Source organism: Peromyscus leucopus, chromosome 16_21 (assembly GCF_004664715.2).
Source record: "Peromyscus leucopus breed LL Stock chromosome 16_21, UCI_PerLeu_2.1, whole genome shotgun sequence".
In the NCBI taxonomy this organism is placed as follows: domain Eukaryota; kingdom Metazoa; phylum Chordata; class Mammalia; order Rodentia; family Cricetidae; genus Peromyscus; species Peromyscus leucopus.
The window spans coordinates 12,881,957-12,907,200 of record NC_051084.1 but is presented as its reverse complement, the minus strand read 5'-3'; the positions used below and the strand labels follow the sequence as shown (position 1 = coordinate 12,907,200).

General features: G+C 52.8%; 1 protein-coding gene across 1 annotated transcript in view; it reads left to right on the top strand.

Moving 5' to 3' along the window:
* Positions 1–5,780, top strand: part of Mdga1 (MAM domain containing glycosylphosphatidylinositol anchor 1) — a 58,832-nt gene extending 53,052 nt beyond the window's left edge. Inside the window, exons 15-17 of the mRNA XM_028885041.2 lie at positions 259–389; positions 604–712; positions 1,250–5,780. Coding sequence (XP_028740874.1) covers positions 259–389; positions 604–712; positions 1,250–1,341 — 332 coding nt within the window. The 3' untranslated portion in view covers positions 1,342–5,780. The remainder of the gene's footprint in view (positions 1–258; positions 390–603; positions 713–1,249) is intronic.
* The last annotated feature ends 19,464 nt before the right edge of the window (positions 5,781–25,244 follow it).

The following is a 25,244-nucleotide window of genomic DNA, read 5'->3' as shown; positions in this document are numbered from 1 at the left end:
GTGTTTGTGTGTGGGTGTGTGGGTGTGTTTGTGTGTGTGTGTGTCCCCATCATGCACCCGGCCTGATTCATTGATTACATGGAAAAGAAAGAAAAAAAAGGAAGGAACTCTGCAAGCTGGTCTGGGGACAGGAACAGGCCCCATTAAGCAGGGTCGTGCTGTGGGCAGGGCTGACGGGGGGGAGGGGGCAGCTTAAGGGAGACAGGAAGGCCAGGATGACATTGCCAGCCTCACCACGCTCTCCTTCTCCTGCCACAGGCTCCCTCAACCTTCTGGTGCGGTCCAGGAACAAAGGCGCGCTAGATACACATGCCTGGTCCCTCAGCGGCAATAAGGGCAACGTGTGGCAGCAGGCCCATGTGCCCATCAACCCCAGTGGACCCTTCCAGGTCAGTTACTCGGTGAAGGCTGTTCCTAAGGCAGGTGGCTGCCCTGGCCGGAAGCACTTAGGGAGGTCCTGTGCAGGTTCCGGCGGGGGTGGGGTGGGGGATGAAGGCAGGGGGTGGGGGGGCTTCCAGGCAGCCTGAGGTGAAGGGGTGGGGAGGCTCTGGTGCCAGGCCCAACTTCCCCAACCCGTCCCCCTGCTCTCTGGCCCCACCCCAGATTATTTTTGAGGGGGTTCGAGGCTCAGGCTACCTGGGGGATATCGCCATAGATGATGTCACACTGAAGAAGGGAGAATGTCCCCGGAGGCAGATGGATCCCAACAAAGGTATGTGACTTGAAGTGGGTTGGGGGATGGTGGGTGTGGGGGGCTGCTAGGGAGGGGTTTAGGATGCCTGGGTGACGAGAACTGCTCATAAGTGCCCACTTGGGCACTACCCTGAGTCAGGCTGTGGGGAAAATGGAGGACTGACTTGTCCATAGTATGTGCTGTGGCTCCAGTTGTCTGAGCAACGACTGTGTGCCAGGCACAGGGGCAGAAATCTGCAGAGCAGGCTTCCCTTGATGCTCCTGGCAGCTCCCCGGGATATCAAATACGATTAGACCCATTTTGTAGGTGAAGAAACTGAGGCCAAGTCCTTTGCTCTGTCTTAGTGAGCATGAACAGCAGCACACCCAGTTAACCCTCATGAGTGTGTCTGTGTGAGCTAACTGTGTGAACTCCTGCCTTCGGGCTGCCTTCATCCCCTGAAGGGAAGCCGCGAAGTCGCGGGGCCTCTCTCGGCCTCTCTCTCTCTGTCCCCTCCCTGCCCCTGCTGGAGCTAACCAGAGCCCTGGCCTGTTTCCTCTCTGTCTTGTGTCGCAGTGGTGGTCATGCCAGGCAGCGGAGCCCCCAGCCTGTCCGGCCTGCAGCTTTGGGGATCTACGGCCATCTTCCTCTTGGCATTGCAGAGATGATGAGAGCTGTGTGGGCCCCCCCACCCCACCCCGCCCCCGGCACACCAAAGTGTCCACATCGTACCAAAGACTGACCCCTGCCAGCCGGGGTGCCCAGGGGCGGGGCCGGCCCGCCAGGGAGGGGGGCCTTCATTGGCTGCGAGGATGAGCGGAGAACACGGACAGAGGCCAGGCCAGGCTCTGATGGTTGTTCAACACACGCACACACTCACACACACACACACATTCACACACACACACAGATCTATTAAAGCACAAGTTTCTATCCGACCTGCCAGCACCTTCTTTACTCTGGAGACAAGGGACTTAGCTGGACGGCGTCCGACACCTCCGAGGACCTCGGTACGACGCCGGCCTCATCTTGGCTGCACTTGACCTTGCCCTGTCCCCTGACTGACTCAAGGCCCAACTCCAGCCCAGGCAGAGGCTTGCCAGAAGGGAGCCGGATGTGGGCACACACATCAGACTTGCGCTGCTCGGATGGAGGTCACAGGGGTCAGAGGCAGGCCAGGCGGGACCTCTCTGACTGAGAAGGGAGGGGCACCTGCTGCAGGCAGGCAACTGTCCCCAGAGTGTGGAGACAGGCTGGATGGTTGAGGTACCAGTCAACTCAGACCCACCTGTCCCTGAGATGTCATGTTCCCCCCCTCCCACTGCACCCACTTGGAAGGGACCCAGCCCAGGGCTTAAGGTATGTGCAGTGTGTGGACTGTGCTTCCCATCCTGCCCCACTCCAGAGAGTCCCAGTTTGGGGCTTCTGGAGAAACTGGTGGTGTGAGGCGTGTCCATGCCATGCTCCCTGGTGGGGCTTGGCCTTGAGAGGAGCACAGAGTCTTCCCCTTCCTGCCTCTGTGATTCCACGTTCCCACAGAGAACCGTGAGCTCATGAGTGGAGTGGACCCCCTGTTTCTTAGGTAGTTAGTCTGACAGGGAGTTCTGGAGGGAGGGGACCATGGAGGACAGGACACTGTCTAGCCAGCTCTGGAGCTCTGGGGTGATGGATGGAGATGGCTGCGCCTCCTTGTTCCCTGGGAGCTGGGAAGAGCTTTGTCCTTGGAGCTTGAAATTGATGGGATAGGATCTAGAACTTCCCTCTCTGTTCCTCTTGACCCCCTGCCCAGCTTCCACGGGAGAGCAGAATCCTAGCCCCTTCTTGAGTGAGTCTATACACACGCATGTGGTGTGTCTGTGTATCTGTGTGCAAGTGTGTCTGTGTGTCTCTGAGTGTGTAAGCGTGTGTGTGCCCATCTGTGTCCGTGTACCACTGTGCACATCCCTGGACGGGAGTGTGCAGGAGTATGAGGTTGAACATAATAAGCCCAGTCCCCCGTGGATGAGTGTCAGCATGCATTTTCACCTTAGTGACGTGGTATGTTTGTGGGGTGCTGGCCTTAGTTACAGTCTCAGACTGCCTGCCGCAGCCTAAGTCTTTCCTCTCCTGTGGATGACAAAGAACTTGGAGATGACCCTATTGAAGGCTAGCCCCTTGGCCGGGGGTGCGGTACAGGGCTCTTCCCTGTGCATTTTGGGGGGGCAGCCTCAGAGAAGAGGCTGGGACCCCAGCAGCACCATAGCACCAGGAGGCACATTGAGGATCAGGATCCTTGCTGCCCAGCCCCCAACTCCACCTGGCCTATGTCGTCATCGTCATCATCATCATCATCGTCATCATCATCATCATCATCATCGGCTGCTGGGTAGTCAGGCCAGGCTACAGCAGGACCTTCTGGTACCCAACCAGCGTGGCTGCCTTCCTGGCCCTTTGGAGGCCTCTGTCTGAAGTGAGTTTCTCTGGTCTCCAGGACACGCTCCCATGGCATCTGCCGGTACTGCTCCCTGACTGTCCCATCTGTGAGGAGTCCGTTGCCTCAGCTAGACTGAAAGCCCCTCCCCCTCTGAGCCCCTCCTCCATTCTTGCTGGTGTAAGGGAGACCCAGGTGGAAACCAGGTGGAATGAATTCCATAAGCCAACGGTCCCTGGCCCTGGCTATAGAACCGACCCTCCGGGGGTCTTTTTAATGCCTGGGCCTCAGCCCGGGGGTGAGGGGGAGATTTAATGGTGTGGGAATACAGCCTGGCATTAGAAACAGTGAGAAATCCCTTAGGACACCCCAAGAGGGGAAGCTCGCATCCTCTCAACTCCAGGGCCATGCTGGAGAACCAGCTCCACTTCCTCCTCCTTAGGGTTCCCACCCCACCCCAAGCCTGCTCCCCCACATCCGCCCATTGTCCTGGCTGCTCTGTTGTGGTAACTTTATATCTCAGAGCCAGACACAGGAAACGTACACAGTATGCATTGGTCCCATCCGTATTCCAGAATCTTCCCTGTGGTGAGAGCAGCCATGCCTGAGGAGGTGTGGCCTGAGATTACAAAGCCTGTCTGCTGAGAAGCCCACCCTTGTGTGCAAGTGGGTAAGGCTGGGGTGGGCATGTCTGTGTGAGGCCGTGGTGTGCGGGAGCTGTGACGTCAATATGCGTGTGTACTGGAAGCACTTAGATGTGTGTAGGGCTGAGAACCTAAGGATAGCTGTAGGGTAGGAACTCTGTGCACATGGATGCCTGTGAATCAGCATTCCTGTATGTATCTTTGTGGGTCAGTGTTGGGACAGGTGACCTGTGAACACCCCAGTCCCGGGAGACCAGGCTGATGGGATCTAGCGTATCTCTTCAGTGGCAGCCTCACCCTCTGTGTTGAGGGAACCGAGGAAAATTGTGGCCTTAAAACAGGGATCCCAGAGCCAGCTCTCAGGGTTCTGGGGCCCTTTTACCCCTGGCCCCTGCAGGTTAGTGTCTGGCGGCGGGGGCGGAGAAAGGGATTCTTGGGACCAGGTACTGAAATAGCAACCATAGTCTCAGCTTGACTGTGCTGAGACCACAGGGAAGCTCCCAGGGTTGCGTCATTCATCCGAAAACCAAGCCTGCTCCTCCTGGCACATTCCTCCCATCATCCCCCCCTTTCCCAGTCACTGTCTTTCTCCTGTTCTGTGGAAGTACCTGTTCAGGCTAGCAGAGCCAGGATGAGTCTTAGACACGCCGGCCTCTCATGGCACAGAGTCAGGAGCTGGGGCCGGCTCAAGCCTTGGAAGTCTGGCTACAGCCCTGGGGGCATCATGCCATGGCCACTGCTCCTGGGAACCGCTTACCTGACCGAATAGCCACGGGCGGCTGAGCGGAACTGACCCTTCTCGGGGCGCCATCGACGCTGCTGGGCCTGTCACACACGGGACAGGTGTCACGAGGATCTTTTTTGAGAGAGAAACCGTCTCCCTGTCCTATTCTGGCCTCTTCTCGCAGGCCACAGTCACTCCAAGCCCGTGGACAGCACGGTGCCTGCCATTCTGTGTCAACACTGGCTGCAGCCGCTGCTCCATCCTCCAGGCTCCAGACAGAGGGGACTTTGTTTCCCCACTGGCCGCTGCTGTCTGCCCAGGAGGCTGGGCTGGGGACCAAGGCTAGCAGATGCTGGTGTCCCCATCCTCCTGACATCCTCCCCAGGACCAGGAAGGCTGCAGAGGACATAAAGTGTCCTTGGGTTTTCCTCTGCATGGACAGCTCCACGGGGCTGAGGTGGGGAGGGAATGTCCTAGGAGTGTGGTGAGTGAACCTGTACTTGAGAGTTCCTACAGGCCATTGACTGAGCTCAGATTCTGGCTGCCTTCTGTTCTGTGAGTGCTGTGTGTGTGCATGTGTGCGTGTGTGTACGTGTGTGTGTGTACATGTGTGTGTGTGTGTGTGTGTGTGTGTGTGTGTGTGTGGTGTGTATGGACAGAAGGACCACTCTTTTCTGGAGACCTCTTGACCCTTAGCGCTGGAAGGGACCTTAGAGGCATCTAACCCGGTGTGCCCATTGTACAGGTGAGAAAGCTGAGGTTCAGAGAGAAGGCACCTGCCTATCCCCATCCCTCTCCCTTCCATGTGTGGCCAGCCTTCATTGCCCAGGGGCCCTGTCAGAAATGCTCTCCCTCCTAGCACCTTCTTGCTCTCCATCCAGACACCCCATTTTCCCCCATCTTGGCCCAGTTGGGCAGGAGGGGGACTGCCCCAGGGCACCCCCAGGCACCACCACCTCCTGCCCAAGAGCAGCCTGCTCACCAAGTCCTTATCCCCAGCCTATAAAGGACAGGAAAGAGGGGACTGTTCCACCCCTGGGGCCTCATCGATGGGAGGAAAGCCAACCCCTCCCCATATGCCCAGACCCATGTGTCCGCCCCACCTACCCTGCTACTGAGGTAAAAGCACAACAGGAGACCCCCCACTCACGGGTGACATGCCTTGGGGTCGTCTTGGGTCTCACGACCTTGCCTCACCCCTTCGCCTTGCTCTCTGTCTCCACCCAGCCTCTGTTCCCCCATTGCCCACCTTTCTCTCTCTCCCACGAACCCCAAAATGTAACCTCTAGTTGCGGCCACGGTTGTTTCAATCAATAAAGACGCAGTGTTCTAGAACTCAGGGCCAGCCTGTGTGTGTTGGGCTTCAGGGAGGGAGGGCGAGGTGACGGGCTGGGCAGGGGCAGCCTTGCTTCTCTTTGCTGCCCGTCACCGTGACCTGGACAGAGGGTCCCTGTGTCCTGTGCGCCCACGGTGAGTCCTTGTTCCTGTTCCCTCGTCACACAGACACAAGCACCGTGGTGATGGCGTGGAGTCTCCTGTCTGGTGGGAGAGGTAGACGTGGAGCAAAGACTGACGTCAGGAAGTAGATCGTGGAAGCAGGGGGCTGGCAAAGAGAACGGGGGTCCGGGGCTTCAGACATTTGGTTAAGCGTGGAGCAGGCTTGCAATCCCAGAATGTGGGAAGCTGAAGCAGGGGGATCTTGAGTTCGAGGCCAGTCTGGCCTACATCAGAATGAGTTCATGGCCAACCTGAGCAGTTTAGTGAGACCCTGTCTTAAAATAAAATTTAAAAAAAAAAAATAGCATGTGTTGGGGGGCTGCTGAGAGAAGGTTTAGGTGCAAGAACTCGCACTGCTCTTGCTGAGGATCCAGGTTCAATTCCCAAGCATGGGATGGCTGATAACCACCGGGAACTCTAGCTCCAAGGGATCTGGTGCCCTCTTCTGGATTCTGCAGGCACCTGCACTCACATGTGCACATACTCACACATAGACACACATGCGCATCATTAAAAATAATTTTTTAACACTTGGATATAGCGCTGTGATATTTGGGGGCACTTACCCCAAATCATTACATGCCTGTCTTTCCTATTGTCCAGGTGCCTCAGATTGCTAGGACTTCAGAGCTGTGAGGTCTGTCACAGTCACTTCTGCTTCTTCCTCAGCTCTCCTCAGGAGAAGTGGGCTTGCTGAGGTCACGGGGCAGCCAGTGGCGAGGGAAACCCATACTGCTGGGGGTGCTCGAGGATCAACGGCCACATCTGGATGGGTGTCACGATGGGGACTGTAGTGAGACGGAGCAAGCGGCAGGAAGATTCTGTTTGTTACTTGGTTGTAATGACTGAGGTGGTTAGAGTCACCAGGCCCATGTTTCACATGGGGAAACTGAGGCTTCACAAGGCAACAGGCTGAGGACTCTCTGCCTAGACACCTTCTTATGGACACACCTGGCTAGAGACTTATAGCTTGGGTAGTCTGGCTCACAAGGAACTAGAAGATTTAAACTCTCTAGATACACAGAGGGGGAGGGGGGGACAGACTCCAAAATACCAACATGAGTTGAGTTGTGACAGAGATGGTGTCCTGTGCTACATGGGGTTCTGGGTTCAAGGTAGAACTAAGAGCTGAATCCATCAACTATAGAAACTTCTAGCTCCTGCTGTGAGGTAAAGATGGCCGGAAATCCCTCCTTACATTTTCAGTGGAGAGGCGGAGCCTGACTCCCTTCTCCTCCAGTCTGCACTTGTCTTAGCGATCTTTTTGTTCACCTGAATGCGACTTTCCAAGCTGTCCTGTCCCAGGGCCACCATGCACCCGACTCTACTGAGACTACCAGGAGGCAGGGAGTCCCGTTCCCCCACCCCACCCCCGACCATCCCAGCTGGGCCTGGCCTTATAACCATTTCTGACCAGCTCATCATGGGACATGAGGCAGGGGCTAGTTCACTTGTTACCAGTGCAAGAGTTAACCTGGCCGGAATGTTTCGTCATCTGCACCCCACCACACCCCCAGTGGAGCGTATCCCTCCCACCCACACAGTTCCTCTCCTGACTCATGTCAGCTCCCTCAGAACGTTAGCCAAGCGGGTACCAGGACCTCAGCTCCATTTCTCCCACAGGAGCTTCCTGTGGCAGCTGCCAGCATCCACTGACTCAGCCTCTCAAGAGAAGTGGCTGCTGGCCTGACTGCTGTTGTACATCCAGACACACACACACACACACACACACACACACACACAGTTGAGCAGCCTGTTGACTAGCTGCCCGCTGCCACCTCTGAGCTAATCAATTGGGCTGAAGGAAGGGGTCACAGGTGTACAACTGGCTAACATGTGGGCTGCCATTTTTAGAGAGCTTGTGGGTAGACCCACGTCAAGAGGCAGGGGGCAGGGGGCTCCCATGAGTCCTTTCTTTTCCACCCTTCCTAAAGTGGCCATCCATTCTAGGGTCACTGTTGTGTGGTGTGTGCACCATGAAAGTCCTCCGGTTGACCTTGGCCAAGGGCCCTCGGTCTCGATACCAGGATCCAGGTAGGTGAGGTCACATGCAGAAGCATAGTCTTCTGTTTGCTCTTGTTAACTGATGAGTGAGAGACTCTGCGGAGGGGCCACATGCATGTCTACTGACCTCCGAAAGGGAGCCCTCGACAGACCAAAGAAGCCATTGGACTAAGACCCAATTTGGAGAGGCAATGAGGTTTTTGTTTGTTTTGGGGGGCTACTAACAGGAGTGTGGGCGAGAGGTTACTTGGAGGAGCAGGCATGACTCAGAAGCAGCTGCACCACCAAAAAGCTCTCCCCCAAACTGCTGATGACTCCAGAAAGTTTCAACCTGGGAGTTTCCAGCACAGTGTACAGGCAGTTCCACCATCCAAGAAAATCTCCCCTCTGCAGCAGCTGGCTCGAGTCTCCCCAGAGACTGTGTGCTGTTTCTCTAAAGCTGGCGAGAGCCATTGAGAATCTTAAAAGTTTCGGTTTTCCCAGACATGCTCCCTCCCTTTCCTCCTGAACCTCATGGGCCTCCCCATCCCTCCTGGAGGGGATGCTCTAGTTCTGAGGAGCAGGCCACACAGCTGACTGTTTTAATTCTGTACTGCAGATAAGGACAGCCAGGTTCAGAAAGGTGAGGTGGTCACCAAAGATCATAAAAATCAGGAGGAGAGACATCCAGAAGTTGGGCTTTCAGTATGGAGTTCCTCCTGTGCCTGATGGCCTGCTCTGTGTTCCCTCCTGGGGACTGCCATATCTTGCTAGCCAGCTCATCCCCAGGCGCCGGGGAAGCCAGTCCTTCCCGCGGGGCTTGGGCTCCAGCCTCTGCCGTTGATGGAACTGTCCCGCTCCTGCTTTTCTTTTTCTAGCATCCTGACCTTTTTGCATACGTCCTTTGTTGAAAGCTCCACTCACACCTTTTTTAGAAAGAGGCTGAGTAAAAATAAATCCAAGGAAAAAAGCCGACACACTTCTCCTTGAAGTCACCCCAAACCCAGGCAGAGGCCTCCCCTCCAGCCGGCTTCTCACACCTCCAGCTTCCAGATCCATCTTTCCCGGGCACGCAGCCTGTCAGCACCCAGTGTGGCTTCCTGCCCTGAGGTCAACCTGGCAGCTTCCTCAGATGCAAGGCCCTGATCCATCATCATCCGGACTCTTCAGCTGTTCAGATCTTCTCTAAAGATGGCAGGGGTGAGGAGTGAGGTCCTCCTGCTCCTCTCGGGTACCCTGTGGCCAGCCGGAGCTCAGGTGCATGGATTCTGCACTTAGGGGCCTCCCCCCAGTTGCGCCAGCTGCACTGAGCAGGGCTCTGCCCTCAGATCTTATCCCCCACGGCCATCCAGCTACACTCACTCTCACCTGAGAGATGGGGAGAAAAGAGTTGAACGTGAATAGGGGGGGGGGGCAGGGTGCTGAGAGCTCAGCATTTGTACAGTGGGTGTTCTCTGGTCAGAAGCATCTGCAAAATATGAACGAGGGAGACTGGCCAATTGGAAAACAGCATGCTGATTACCACTTCATTCGTGTGTGTAAATGTGCTCATGTGTATGCAGGTGCACATGTGTGTGTTTCTACACGGGTGGGTGGGTGGGTGTGTGAGGCCAGAGGACGGCCTCAGGTGTCATTCCTCAAGTGCTGTCCACTGGTTTGGTTTGGTTTTGAAGATAGGAGCCTGCCCAGAAGGCTAGGTGGGATGGCCAGAGAGCTTAAGAAGTCCTCCTGTCTCTGCCTCCCCCGTGAGAGGGTCACAAACTCATGTCAGCACACGAGGCTGGTTCTCACCTGTGTCCTGGGAAGCGAACTCACGTCCTCGGGGTTGCAGAAAGGCGCTTAACTCGGCCATCTCCCCAGCTACCATCTCATTTTTATACAAAAATATCTGTGGTGCTGCGGGGTGTGTGTGTGTGTGTGTGTGTGTGTGTGTGTGTGTGTGTGTGTGTGTGTGTCCAAGTCCTAAGACTCTTCCCTGGCATGTGAACACTGGTTCTCACAATGGTGAAAATTCAGAGACCCTGAGTCAGCCCTAGGCCTTCTGCATTGTCTGAACACTTCTAAATAAACATGTATGATTTTTAATAACCAAGAAGAAAGTCTTATTTCCCTGAGAAAACAAAAGGCAGAAGTCATCAAGGACTATAGATTAAAAAGTAAAGGTCACCTTCTGTTCTTCATATTATTTCCATAGCTTAGACATCTCGGAGTTTGGGAAGAGGCTTTGAAATGAGAGCTTTTCTTCCTAATTTATTCAAAGAAAAAATACTCATCCAATTGGGAGGGAAGACAGGAAGAAGGGGTATGAGCCAGGTGTTTAATTAATTAATTAACTAATTAATTGTCTGTGTGTATACATAGGGGGCACAACATGCATGTGGAGATCAGAGGACACCTCTTGGGAGTCAGTCTCTCCTTCCATCATGTGGGATCTGGGGATTGAACTCAGGTCGTCACGCTTGGTGGCAAGAACCTTTACGCTCTGAGCCATCTCATAAACCCCCTTGAGCCAAGTAAGAGCAGCCTCAGAATCCACAAATTCCAGGAGAAATACTAACATGCAATGTTATGTCCAAAGTGGCATGCATGTGTGTGTGAGAGACAGAGGGAATGCAAAGGTGTACATGTGCATGTATGCACGAACACGGGAGAGTGTAGTACATGTGCATGTATGCACGAACACGGGTGAGTGTAGTACATGTGCATGTATGCACGAACATGGGAGAGTGTAGTACATGTGCATGTATGCACGAACACGGGAGAGTGAATTGCATGCCCACCTATGTATGCCTGCGGCTACATTTCCCCTACAATCAGCTGTAAAGCACGTGAGTAATTAAAACCCTGGGGTGGTGGCTGCTACCATCAGAGGAGAAGCAGCCCGGGAAGGGGAGGTGTGGGGACCGCAGCTCCCACACTTTCCTCACTCTTCGTCTTCCTCATCAGCCTCTAAGCATCCTCACCCAGAGTTGAGGCCCCAGTAGGGAGACTGAGGTCTGGTGCCTGGGGAGGAAGACGATGATGTGATCAGCCGGGACTCCTGTATCCTGCCACTTCCTCTAAGCCTCCTTGTGCCCTCTCTTTTTTGGCTGACGGGTGCCAAAGCCCTTAGCTCCAAGAAAGGAGTGAGAGGTAACGATCAGTCAGGTCCATAAACTGGACCGCCTGGAAACAGAAGAATCGCCCACCATTCTGCTTTCCTGGGAGGCTGGATTAGGCCCCCTCTCCAGACAGGACTCTCAGAGTGAGAAGAGTGGTTTGCATGGAGGTCACACAGCTGTAGAGGCTGCTGCTGGGATCCTGGGTCAGACTTCTTACCCCACCACCTGTCCATCATTCCTTGGATAACTTTATGCCCGAGTAAACAGGCTTTGAATGTAATAGCCGTCCATGTCAGTGGCTCCCTGGAGGGAGAGAAATGAAATCTCATGGTTGCTGATGGGGTAGGGGTGGGGGGAGCATCCTGAGGGAGTTTGGGGATCTGGGGAAGGATGGAGAGCTCTTTGGAAACTTGTGTCCAGTCCAGGGAGGAGAAGGTAGGGACAGCAGGTCCCATGTAGCTATCTCTGCCAGACTGAAAGGCTAAGAGGAAGGGCTCATGAAACTCACAAGAAAGTTGTAAGAACTCAGAAAAAAGCCTTTTTAATCCCAGCACTCGGGAGGCAGGTGGATCTCAGTGAGTTCGAGGCCAGCCTGGTCTACAAAGCTACAAAGTGAGTTTTAGGACAGCCAGGACTGTTATACAGAGAAATCTTGTCTCGAAAAACAAAAAAAACAACAACAACAACAAAAAAAAGAACTCAGAAAAAAGTGACCATACCCGTGAGGCCCCTATCTGCAGTTACATAAACTATGAACGGTGCTGAGGAGAGGAGACTCTTCAGTGGAACTGCCTACAGGTTGGACAGGGAACTCCTGTGAGCCGTCACCCATGCTGGGGTGAGCACCTTTGAGTCACCCATGCTCCAGTTCACCGCATAAGACTTGGGGGCATCATTTCTTTGATTTGTTGGCTGTGCCCTACCTGGAGTGAACAGATATTTGTCTCCATCTCCCCAGGGACAGTCAGTCATACAACAACAGGCCTTAGGAGGAGATGGGGAAATTTCCAGAACATTCCAGGTTTCCACACACATTTATTTTGTCTTATCCTGGTAGGAGGATCTTCTTTTCCATCAACCTCATATCACTGTGTAGCTTGGACAGATGTTATATCAGGTCAAGCTCCCGCCATAGCTTGGGAAGAAAGGCTGTTAGCCTCTCAACTTTCCCATCCTGTACATGGCAGTCTCCATGCCTGCCACCGACAGTGCTCTTGTGGCCCACCGCTGGCCTCTGCCTCGAGAGGGTCAGAGAGGGTATCTGGATTTCCTGGAGGAAGACTAGAGAGAGGAAGCCTAGACAAAGACTGGACGCTGAAGAAGTGATATGCACTAGGTTACTTGTCTGGTGTGAAGATGGCTGACTGGTCCCTCAAGGCCCAGTTTCCTGTGAATTAGGAAAGAGTCTATAAGTTTAAGGATTCTTCCTGTTCAAGTGATCAATGAAAGGAGAGAGCGGGGTGTTCCTAAGGAGTGCTAAGAAAGAGAAGGGAACGCTGTAGCTGGTTTTTATTTTTATTTCTTTAACTCTTTGGGGCCCTCCATCCAGCTCCCAAATAAATACATAGAGACTTATTCTTACTTATAAATGCCCGGCCTTAGCTTGGCTTGTTTCTAACCATCTTTTTTAACTTAAATTATCCCATTTCTCTTTAACTATGTTTTGCCTCTAGGCTTTTTACCTTTATTTTTATATCTTTCTTTCCTCTTTACTCTGTGGCTGGCTGTATGGCTGAGTGGCTGGCCCCTGGCTTCCTCCTCTCCTTCTCCTTTTCTTGTTCCTCCCTCTTCTCTCTCAAGCCTGGATTTCTCCTCTTATTTATTCTTTCTGCCTGGCAGCCCTGCCTAGCTTTCTGCTGCCTCACTATTGGCCATTCAGCTCTTTATTAAACCATCAGGTGTTTTAGACAGGCACAGTAACATAGCTCCACAGAGTTAAACAAATGCAACATCGAAGAAGAATGCAACACATCTTTGCATTGTTAAACAAATGTTTCACAGCTTAAACAAATGTAACACATCTTAAACTAATATTCCACAACATGACACCTACTAAAGGTCCAGGAGAACCCTAACATTCATCTCTGTTTCTATTGATATAGCTGAGCCTGTTGTCTCCACCCCCATGCTGGGGAGACCCACTACCCAGGCCTAGGTGGGATACAGCTGACCTCCTTCTTCCCACAATCATCCCTTGAAGTGGACCCCACCCTCACTGGGAGGAGGGCAGGTGACTGGACCCAGGGCTTCAGCTGATTTGGCCCAGTGGGAAGTGGGGAATGGAAGGGGGGAGTGGGGAGGGGAGATATGGGCCAGAGCAACCAACACAGTGAAGCACTGCACTAATCAGGCTTGAGCACTGGGCTCTGGGCCCAGGGCGGGTATCTGACTAACGTCAGCAGCATCAGGCTAGAGAGGAGCAGCAGCCAGAGATCCGGCTGAGGCCTGAGGCAGTGGACCTTGGTGGAGAGGGATTGCAAGGGTTCCGGCTAAGGCAGATCTGCCTTCATGATGTCTCAGGGGCAGCAGGCCCTCTGTCCTGAGTGTGTGAGAGACCTGGATCCCAAAGGGCATTGACTTTGCTCTGGACTCATTCCTGGAGAAGAAAACAGGATGGGGCTGGGTAGGGTCCATCCTGGGACCCAATGATGCATGCCAGGTTCACTGCTGTGCCGGGTGGCCTCTAAGCTCCCAGCCACACTCCCTCCAACCTCCTGCATCCTGAAGATGCTGCAGTCTAGGGCCTGGACTCTGGGAGAATGGTTAGGAGCCTTGTCCTGCCCCCAGCATGTGCCAGCAGACGCTGAGGAACTCCGGATTGCAGTTTCTGACTCACTCTGTGGAGACCATGATTCTTCCTCGAGATCAATCTCCAATCCAATTTTGGAAACACAGCGGGACGGATAGTAAGGATCAAAAGACACTTGCTGATGGGTAAGTGATTCGGGGGAGTAGCTATGTCCTCAAAATACTCGGGACTCATTATAACTGAGGGAAGGCTCTAAATACAGTACGGGAGATTACAGAGGTGTGTCTTCCTCCCACAGGCCAGGGTGTGCTGAGATCAGACTGTCTCCCTCAGACTGCAGCTCCCTGAGGACTGGCCATGTCCCCCTGGAGCCCTCTGAGGACAGGCCATGTTACCCTCAGCCTGGGTATCTCTGAGGACAATCCATGTCTTCTCAGCCTGGGGCTCCCTAATGCCACATCTCCCTCAGATTGAGGATGTGTCTCCCCCAGATTGGGGTCCCCTGAGGATGGGCCATGTCCTCCCCAGAATGAGTCATATCTCCCTGGGGGCCCCCCAAGGACAGGCCACGTTACCCTCAGACTGGGAACCTCAGAGGACAATCTGTGTCCCTTACGGACTGATGCCCCTGCACGAAACATCTTCTGTGTGCATTTCAGATGTAGAACATTCTCTTGGGCTCCGGAGCGCGATGCTGGGTAAAGCCTTGTTCTCACATCCCCCCCCATCCCTCCCCCCCCCCCCCCGTCCCCCTCTCCAGAGTACTGGCTGTGGCAGTACTGCAGATGGCATCTCCTAATGCTCGTGGGTGTTTAAGCGCCCTGGGAGTAAAGTTTAGCCTCATTACAGCTTGTTTGAGAGAAGAGCCAATTAGAGAGGCAATTTTCCTTGAGCAGTCTGAAGAATGTGTTGATATGCTAGCCGGTCGGATGGGAAGCGGGTAACCTTCGTCATCTCTGCAGGCCTAATGGTGGCCCTGACTGCCCCCCACCACACACACACACCTCTGGGAGTCTCCTAGCCACTGGATTTGGGCTGATGGTAGGAGAGGAGCCTTGAGTCCCAGTCCTCCTGAGACCTCTGGTCTCCAGAGGTTACCCTGACCCATCTCTCTCCATTAACTTCACACGGGCTTCTTTCATCCTGGTGTGTTCCTTGCTGTGGGGAAACCTCATTGCTAATTACCTTCTTTGGGGCTCAATGTCTTTCTATTGAATTATTTGTGATGAAGGAAGATGGGAAGTGCCCTTAGGAAGAAGTCGGAGCCCCCTCCCCCACTTCCCTGTCCCATCCAGGAAGTTCTATGCCTTCTGTTGTGGGCAGATGGAGGGAAGACGCTGTTCCAAAGCTCAGTGTTGGCCAGGGTACTCTGAAAAGCAAATGAAAGGACCCTGACTGGAGCCATGAGGTAACACAGAAGGAAGGACTCCAGGTCTCTCAGAATCAAAGCGAGGTGTGCAGGGGGGGTGGGGGCTGGAGCCCAGAGCTCTGCACAAACCAGAAGTTGCTCACTCTTTCTCTGGCTTTTGAATTAGTGTGATCTCTAGGCCCCTCTTCCTCACAAGGCAGCCAGCCACCTCTCCTCTCTGCCTCTCCACTCACAGCCTTTCCACTCCCAGGGAAGAATGCTGATTGGCCCAACTTTGGGCACCTGATCGTACCTCAGGGGGTGGGGATCCCTGAGAAAGGCCCCATGCCAGAATCTCTGGTGAGCCCATGCCAGGGAGAGGACAGCCTGGAAGGACGGCTGGGTGGCCATCCATCACGGGGACAGGTGCCTGCCATCCTGTCACACATCTTGAAACAGGCTCTAAAAAGTCCCTGTCGCCATCACCATGATTTATAGGCGAGGCAGCCAGGACTCAGAAAGCTGAAGAGCTTTGCCTAAATGAGAGAGCCAGGACTTGAACCTCAAAACTTTGGGCAAGCAACGGGAGTTGGGGAAAGAGGAAGGCCGAGTCCATCTGATGCGATAAATCTTGGGCACGGGACATGGAACTCCCAAACCCAGGCAATCGGCACACAGGATCTGAAGCTGAGTGCGCAGAGCTCACAAGGCTGCTAGAGCCGAGTAGGGCCCCTCGGGACACGGTGTGGCTTAAATCTGAAGTGTCCCCCATGTGCTCTTGGTCCTCAGAGGGTGGCTCTGTTTGGTCCTCAGAAGGTGGAGCATGACTGGAGGAAGTGGATCACTGGGCACCATGGGCCTCTATTTCCTGTTTGCTCTCGGCTTGCTGATGGCGGACAGTGTGACCGGCTACCTCACGCTTCTGCTGCCTTGATGGAGTGTATTCCTTCTCCAACCTGGGGCCAAAGTAAGTCTACCCATTTTTTTTTTTTAAGATTTATTTTATTTTGTGTGCATGAGTACTTTGCCTGCATGTATGTCTGTGCATAACATGCATGCCTGGTGCCTAAGGAAGTGGTAAGCCTCTATGTGGGTGCTGGGAATCGAACCTGGGTCCTTTGCAAGAACAACAAATGCTCTTCGCCAATGAGCAAACTCTCCAGCCCAATCCTGCCTTTCTTGAAGTTATGGTTAAAGCAGTGAATACAGCCGACAGGCTTCCTAGAGGAAACAGCATCTGCAAACAGCTGGAATTGGGCTGGTGCACCACAAGGATAAATGGGAAGGGAAGGGTAGACTTCCACAGCATCCTGACCAGTAACCACAATGGGAGGTTGGGCAGCTAGGGCCAGAAAGGTGGACATGGAAACCATAAGCAGGGTTGGAGTTCACAGTACTGGCACAAGGATGCTGGGTAATATTATTTTAAGGTGTGTTACTTTTGTGTATGTTGCATTTGTTTAACTCTGTGAAGCTGTGTGACTGTGCCTGTCTAAAACACCTGATGGTCTAATAAAGAGCTGAATGGCCAATAGCAAGGCAGGAGAAAGGATAGGTGGGGCTGGCAGGCAGAGAGAATAAATAGGAGAAATCTGGGAGGAAGAAGGAAAGTAGCCCAGAGAAGGAAGAGGACTTCAGGGGCCAGCCACCCAGCTACACAGCCAGACATGAAGTAAGAAGTGAAGAAAGGTATACAGAAATAGAGAAAGGTATAAGGCCAAAGGCAAAAGCTAGACAGGATAATTTAAGAAGAGATGGCTAGCAACAAGCCAAGCTAAGGGCCAGACATTTATAACTAAGAATAAGCCTCCATGTGTGATTTATTTGGGAGCTGGGTGGCAGGTCCCCCAAAAGGGAAAAAAACAATCAATAGAACAAGGACACTGTGGATTTTTAAAAGTTGATTTCTTTAATTTTTGCCAGTGTGTATGTGGAGCTGACAGGTGCAAGTACCTGCAGAAGCCAGAAGAGGGTGTTGGATCCCCTGGAACTGTGAGCTGCCTGATGTGGGTGCTGGGACCAGACCTCAGGTCCTCTGGAAGAGAAGCCAAGAGCTCCTAATAGCTCAGCCGTCTCTTCATCACACCCCCTCCACAACCTTGCAAGCTGTGGGGTTTTTAATGGAGGTGTTGACAGGAGAGAGAACACTTCCAGAGGGTGAGTCTCAAATGCCTATTGAGCACAACACTCCACAGCCCAGACTAAAAGTAGGGGCAACGTAGTAGGGGTCAGGCTTTCTGTTGCCCCATCCAAGGCAGAGCAGCGTGGATTGCAGAAGTAGGCACACCAGGGGTGCTCAGCAAAGAGCGCACCAGAAGCCTGTAGGGGGCATTCCAAGTTCAAATCAGCACAAGGAGTAACATTTGATTTACCTGAGCACAAGCAATGTTAGTGTGGTCAGAACCCCTGTGGGTGTGGTGGTATGTGAACACAGGTGTGTGTGCACATGGAGACCCAAGGTTGATGATAGAATCATCCTCAATAGCTCACTCACTCATTCACTCACAGAGTTAGGGTCTCTCAATCAAACCCAGAGTTCATGGATATAGGTAGTCTTGCTGGCCAACTTGCTCTGGGACTCTCCTGTCTCCACCTTCCAAGGCTACCACACCCACCCAGAATTTTATGTGGGTTCTGGGGATTCGAACTCTGGTCCTCACACTTGCTTTGCAATCGTTTTAACCATTGAGCAATCTTCCCAGCCCTTTGCCATTCTTTGAGAAGACAATTTTGAAGAATAAGCATCTACTCTGTACCACTGTCATAAAAAAAAAAAAAAAAACAATGTTGTCTGGGTCATCAGTGCGCAGTATGGCTTTCTATATTTTTCGAAAATATGCAAAGGAAGAAGCCAAGACCCTGAGAATTAAGGGGATATGTCCAAGGTCACACAGCCAGAAAACGAGGGAACTTAATTCTACTTATTTTCTAGAGCCAATGTCTCCAACGCTCAAGCCCTGGGACCCCGCTGGGCATGGAGGGATCCCCAGGCAGAGGGTGGGGTGTGGGACTGTGCCTCTACCATTAGACTCACTGATAGGTGTTTCATCCTCCCTTTGCTTTTAGGGGGTCCTTGTTCAGGGTTCAAATCCTTCAGCTCTGCCCTGGGTAACAGGGGAGAGAGGCCCTGCATAGGCTGCCTCGGGGGACCTGGGTTCACGCCAGGCACCAGTAGCTTCCTGGGCATCTCTCAGAGGCGACTCCACAGCAGCGGACAGCCTGCTAATTAGGACACGCTCTTTATGACTTTGTATTCCGAGATGTCATTTACTAGACTCGGGGTTGGGGGGGTGGGAGTGGAGAAGACATACACAGTTGTTTTTAATTACATTTGGTTTGCTAATTTCTGATAGAAAATAAATATTTACCGAGAGCCATATTTCTTCATTTCACGCCGGCTGACTCTCAGAGTTTATCGGGTGCCCAAACAGGCACGCCCGCTCACCTCCCCCCTCGAGTCCCCACCCCCTTGCTGGAGTCACACTCTAGAGCCTGGAGAAGTGGGTAGGGAGGGGGAGAGAGAGGGGAAATGGAAAAGGTGGAGATGGGTCAAGTTCAAGTGTGGACAGTACCATGAGTCTGAGGACGTGGAGATAAGCCTCCTTCCCAGTCTCTTGTGTGGTGGCCATAGCAGAGAGGTTGGAAGGCAAGGTGGCCTTAGCCCTGACGTGTCTTCCCGGGTCTCTCCACACAATGGGCCACCTCTAAGGATGTGCAGTCTTCCATGTGCTAGGATGCACTCACTCTGGTGGTCCTTCTGAGGACCAGGCTCCATGATGGGTGGACAGAGCTTAAAAGGTGGTTTTGTCAGCTTTCTCCAAACGACTTTGCAAGGCAATGAGGGTGGGAAGAGAGAGCACAGGGGGAGAGGGGAGGTCTCGGGGAGGGGAGCACCTTGTTGGGGGGGGTCTAGGATGTGGCTAAAGGACAGAACAGACACTTCGGTGTGGTTATGTGTTCAAGGCACATGTGTATGCGGCTAAGTCACACGTGGGCTTGTAGATGTGAAGGCTGCCGGTCAATTCTTCCAGAACCACTCACCTTGTATTTTGTTTTTAAATTGTGTGAGTGAGTGCTTACATACACTACAGAGTCCAGAAGAGGTCATTGGATCCGCTGGAGAAGGAGTTACAGGCTGTGTGAGCCACCTTGTAGGTGCTGGGAACTGAACTTGGGTCCCCCGCGAGAGCGGCAAAGCGATGCCTATCCCTTCTCCCGAGGTCCCGATGACAGACGCCACCAAAGTTCACCCTGGAGAACCAGCGAATCGATTGGGCTTCCTTGCAAAACCTAGATGAGGGGTTAGTTACAGGGATGTGGGCACCCCCTCCTAACTGGCCGCACCTGGAAGAGCCTACCCATCAGACGAGGGCTTTCTTGAAACTGCATAAATGGAGTTCTGTCCTGGGGCTTCTGTCTGAGCTATCCCGCCTTCAGGGCTACTTGCCAGGTAGTAAGGAGCAGCTGGGTACTTATGGGGGTGGGGAGGGTGAGGAGGCGTGGGAGGTGAAGGGGGCGGGGAGTGTAAACCGCCACCCAGCCGGGCTGAGATGATCTTTTGCAAGGAGGCCCCGCTGAACCCCTCAAGCTGTTGGTTTCTTGGCTCGGAGGACAGCACTCAGAACACAGCCCTTAACCCGCTGAATGCTCTCTGCAGGTTCCCACCTCATGTTCAGAGACAGGATCTCTCACTGGAACCTAGGGCTTGGTCCCAGGGATCCTGGCACCACGTCCCCAGCACTGGGGCTACAACCAAGCATCACTATACCTGGCTTTTTATGTGGCTTCTGGGGCTTGAACTCAAGTCCTCATGCAATTTACCAACTGAAGCAACACTCCGCCCCGCCCCCCACGCCGCCCCCTCACGCCGCCCCCACAGCCCTACACTCTTCCCTCTACTGAGCATTGTGGTCTTGGGGCTGATGCCTTCCTGGTGCTGTACAGAGGGACTAGGCCCCCCCATAACTAGCCGAGGGAGAGCAGGCTCTAAATCTCAGCAGGACTTATCCAGACTGTCCTGGTACATGCACTGTCTGGTGGCACCCTGGTGTCTTCACCACCACCACCACCACCACCCCCCACCCGTCATGATAGCCAAAGTTGCCCGTGGACGGAGTCAGATGTCGGAAGCCCTTGTGTGCCTAGGGGGCCCTCACTGAGAAGCACTGTTTGAATAGCCAGGGAGGGAGGGCAAGGGAGGAGCCTCGGGGAGACTGGGAAGAGCCTGGCAGCTGAGAGCGGTCTCAATGGTGCCCGCAAAGGGATGGGGGAAGAGATAAGGAGAGCTGAGGGCAGTAGAGTAGAGAGAGAGTAGAGGTCCCTGCCCCCAGCCTGATTTCCAAATCCATGGTAAGCCAAGGCTGGTTTTTTTTTTTTTTTTCCAATTACATTTCAATTTAGCTCAATTACTTTTCCATTATTGTTCAAGCGACTCGGTTTTAATTGAAGCTGGTGGTTCTTATCTTCCTCACCCCCCCCCCCACTACATACAAGGGAGGAAGGGGAGGAGGGGGAAGAGGAGAGTCTGGAGGGAGGCCTAGGAGCTGTGGTCCCCTTAGGTGAAAGGTCAAGGCTCACCTGGAGCTTTGGGACACCCCCTGAGTGGCCAAAATAAATCTGCACGGTGACAGAGAGAGATGCGAAGAAGCAAAGTTTGTTGGCTAGCTCTGACCAGTACAGTGGGCCAGTCCCAGGCCTGGTTTCAATCCCCGTGGTTTAGAACTGTGGTCTAAACATATTCACCTGGACTCCTTCAGGACGGAGCCGCTGGGCTCCAGGACTTTTATTGTGGTGTGTCGTTACAATTGTTATGTTTACGATGGCACATCCCTTTTGTGCCTCCTTCATAAACCCAACTTTATGGTAGTGGGCATGCGCATGTGGGGATACCTGTCCCGGCTTTCAGGGGCCTGAAATGGATTCTGGATGATCCCGGGAGACTTTGGGACCAGACATGGTTACAGCCAAGATTCATTTAATCCTCAGCACAAGCCCACGTGGTGCTTTACAGAGGCGAAAACTGGAGCCCAGAGAAGTGAAGGGATTGGTCCTGAGTCTTACAAAGGAGAAATTGCGGAGGTGGGGGGTATCTCAGCCGTGTGGGTCTGAAGCCTGGGTACTACCCCAGAGCCCTGTATTACACACACAATATCACATCAACTTGCCTTTCCAAACCCCAGCTCCCTGACGCTCCTCCACTTCCAGAGTCTGTTCCTGTTAGCCCTCCTCCTCCTCCTCCTCCCCCCCCTTTCTCCCCCTCCAGCTTTAGGGTTGGACGGATCTGAATGAAATGACCTGCAAACTGCAATTCAAGCTCTGAGAGTCTCCATGTCCTTCTTAACTAGATGTGAACAACGTCCCCTTCCTGGGGATGGGGCTCCGTGGACAGAACCAATGAGATGAAGGATATTGGGAACCTTCCCCTGCATCATGTTGGCCCCAGCACCCAGCCACAGCAGAGTTAACCTCCCCGCTTATCACATCAAACCAATGAGTCCAGAGACGTGCCCACACCGCAGGGAGAAGGGGCAGAGCCTGACTCTGGGGTCCACGTCTCTCTGAGTCACTTCTCTATCGCTGTGACAGGCCACCACGGCAAAGGCAACTTATGGATGACTTGATTGGGGGCTCACAGTTTCAGAAGGTGAGTCCGTGATCATTACAGCAGAGAGCATGGCGGCAGGCAGACAGGCATGGTGCTGGAGCAGTAGCTGGGAACTTACAGCCGTATCCAAAAATAGGAGGCAGAGAAGCTAACCGGAACTGACAGGGGATTTTGAAACCCACGCCCAGTGTGACAGGCCTTCTCCAACAAGATCACACCTCCTAATCCTTCCCATACAGTTTCACCAGCTGGGGGACCAAGCATTCAAATTCATAAGCCTACGGGGCAGGGGGTGGGGGGGCATTCTCATTTGAACCAGCATACCTCCTAACCCTAAATGCCCCCAGGCCTGCAACAGAGGAGGTAAGGGGGGGGGGGGACATGTAAGTGACTGTCAACTTTGTGAGCCCTTGGGGTAAGCATATACCTATTGCTTCCTCTTTCCACCCATGCCTTGTTCTGCCCAATGGAGCTGGAGAGGACCCTGTGACCCTGAGGTGGGTGAGTGGTTAGCAAGCCTCTGGCCCTGTGGCTATGAGGCATACACGTGTTTCTCAAATGAAAGATGCCATCTACTAGAAATAATGAAATATTAAGCCAAAAAGGGGCTTTAAATGTTTTTTTTTTTCAAGTAGCAAAGCCTGGAGGTGGGTGGTAATGGTGGTTTGAATGAGAATGGACCCTATAAGATTGCTTATTGCTTTTATAGAGGACCTGGGTTCAATTCCCAGCACCCACATCCAGCTAACTATCACTGGTAAGTTCTAGGCTGTATAGTAGGTTTAAGGCTTGCTGGGATACATAAGACGTGTCTGAAAAGAAACACAGTCAGGTGCGGTGGCACACACCTTCAATCCTAGCAGTTGGGAGGCAGAGACAGGTTAAACTCTGTGGACTCAAGGCCAACCTAGACTACATATCATGTTTCTACTGGCTATGTACTGATACACTGTCTCTATCAAACAATCAGTCAATCAATCAATGCCTAATTACCAAAATGCATGCAGAAAATAAATGAGCAGCCCAACCCTGTATCTCTTAAGTAAATTAAAATTATTTTAAAAACTGAAATACCTCGGCAGTATGGTTTCTCAGGTGAATCTTAACAAACATTAAAAGAGTATATTTATTCTACAGTCTCTTCCTAAAAAGAGGAGAGATGGGAATACATCGTAACTAATCTGAGATTGCCTCTATTGGGTTTTTTGGTTTTGTTTTGTTTTTGTTTTTTTTTTGCCACAGGGTTTCTCTGTGTCGTTTTGGTGCCTGTCCTGGATCTCACTCTGTAGCCCAGGCTGGCCTCAAACTCAGAGTCCTGGCTCCGCCTCCCGAGTCCTGGAATTAAAGGCCTGCACCACCGCCGCCCAGCTCGCCTCTATTTTTAAATAGGAGCAAGACAGGAGAAGAAACCTGCAGAACGCCATTCCTCAGGAATCTAACAACTAAAATATTATGCAAAATACTAGGCAGGTGACTGCATCAATCCACAGAGAGAATTACACACCACGGCCGAACGGGGCCCCTCCCGGGAACGTCAGGCTGGTTCAATATTCAAAAGTCAATCAATGTAATCCATCACATTAATAGCCCGCATTCTCCTCTCAAACGGAGATAATAAGCACGTGTTGCTGTAAGCTGCTGGGCTGTGTGACAGTCTGATACTCGGCAATGGATTAGGGACCCAGCACAGCTGGTGCTCCCTCTCTATTCATTCCTCGCTCCCCAGGGGCAAACACTGGCCCAAATGTAGTGTGTGTGTGTGTGTGTGTGTGTGTGTGTGTGTGTGTGTGTGTGTTTGTCCCCCCCCTCTCTCCCTCCCTCCCTCCCTTCCTCTCTCCCTCCCTTCTTCTCTTTCTCTTTCTTTCTTTTTTGAGACAGGATCTCATCTTGAACTCACGGAGTCTTCCTGATTCTGCCACCCAATTGCTAGGGTTAAAGGTGTTCACCACCATACCTGCCTATTCTATGTGTTTATTTATACTCTTACTTGAAATGCTGGGGATTGGACCCAGGGACATACATGTGCGTGCCAGGCAAGGACTTTGTCACTGAGCTACACCCCAGCCCATATTTACAGGTTTTTAAAACTTACATAAATAATACCCACACCGCAGGCAATCCTTCTGTTTGTAAAGCGCCTGGGGTTGACATGTAACTCAGTTGGTGGACGCAGCCTGCACGAAGCCCTGGAGTCTATTCCTAGTACTCCACAAGACCGGGCATGATAGCACTTGGGAGGCAGAGGCAAGAGGGCCAGAAGTTCAAGGTCATCCTTAGCTACACAGTGAACGGAGGCCAGCCTGTGGTACATGTGACTTGTCCGTAGTAACAGTACGGTGTCCTGACATTCACCAGTGTCAGGCAGGGGCTCTAACTGCCATGTGGCCCTCCACCGCTGTGGCTGATTGATCTTCCATGGTGACAAATTCATTTGTCCCCAGACTTGGCATTTGTCACAGAGTCTTGGCAGGAACCTTCCTGTGAGTGCCCCCAGGTGTGAATGTGTTGGAGTTTCTCTGGGGAGAGAGAGAGGGCTACCTGGTCCTTCTCTGTTCAAAAACTTCTCTACCAGAGCCCATATGAAGGGGCCACAGCCGTGGCTCGTGTGTCTGTGTGTTTCAGAAGGTTGGGAGGAAGAGGAATAGCAAGATGATGACCACAGGTCCTGTCTACGTATGAGACGAACTGAGTGGAGTCCTCATGCCATCAGGGAAATGTGTCCATTGCAAGGATTTCGGATGCTTTTTTTGCCCCTTCCATCTGCCCTGATGGTCTCATCCCTTCTCAGCTCCTGCCTGGCCTGGAAAGCTCCTTTCTCCCTCCATATCCTCATCCAATCCCAGCAACTTGTCAAGGTCTCAGGCGAGGGCATTAGATAACATGAGACGACAGGAACCCCTGCCTCGCTACAAGTGAGGGGTTGGGGGCTGCAATTAAAGGGGAAGACAGAGAGGAAAATGGAGAAGAGCAGGAATGAGGGAAAGGACCACTGAAGTGAGTAAAGATGCCCTTGTCTCGGTGAGCTCAAGAGCATTCCTGCCTGGAACAATATTACCGGAAGTGTATTTGAGCATCAGGGGTCCCCTGAGACAGTACAACATGTGCACGTTCTCAACGGTGCATGCACATCTATGCAAGCAAGCACACCCCTCACACAACACACATATGTGAAAGCATATACCTTGTGCACAGCACTACACACACCCCATGTGTGCACACTTACACACTCACTGTCCATGCTCCTTTGTAGCCCAATAGGAGAGCAGGGGATGATTTATGCCCACATTCTCTCTTGCAGCTTCTCAGGCTCCGCCCATGGCTTTAGGAAATTCAGCCTTAAAGAATTTCATTTCCAGCCATGAGGTTGGTGGCTCATGCCTGTGACTACAGTACCCAGGAAATGGAGGCAGAAGGATCCAGAGTTCAAGACCAGCCTAGGCTGCAAAGTAAGACCCTCTTTACTTTAAGAGAAAGGAGTGTGGCAATGTACACCTATAATTCCAGTCTCAGG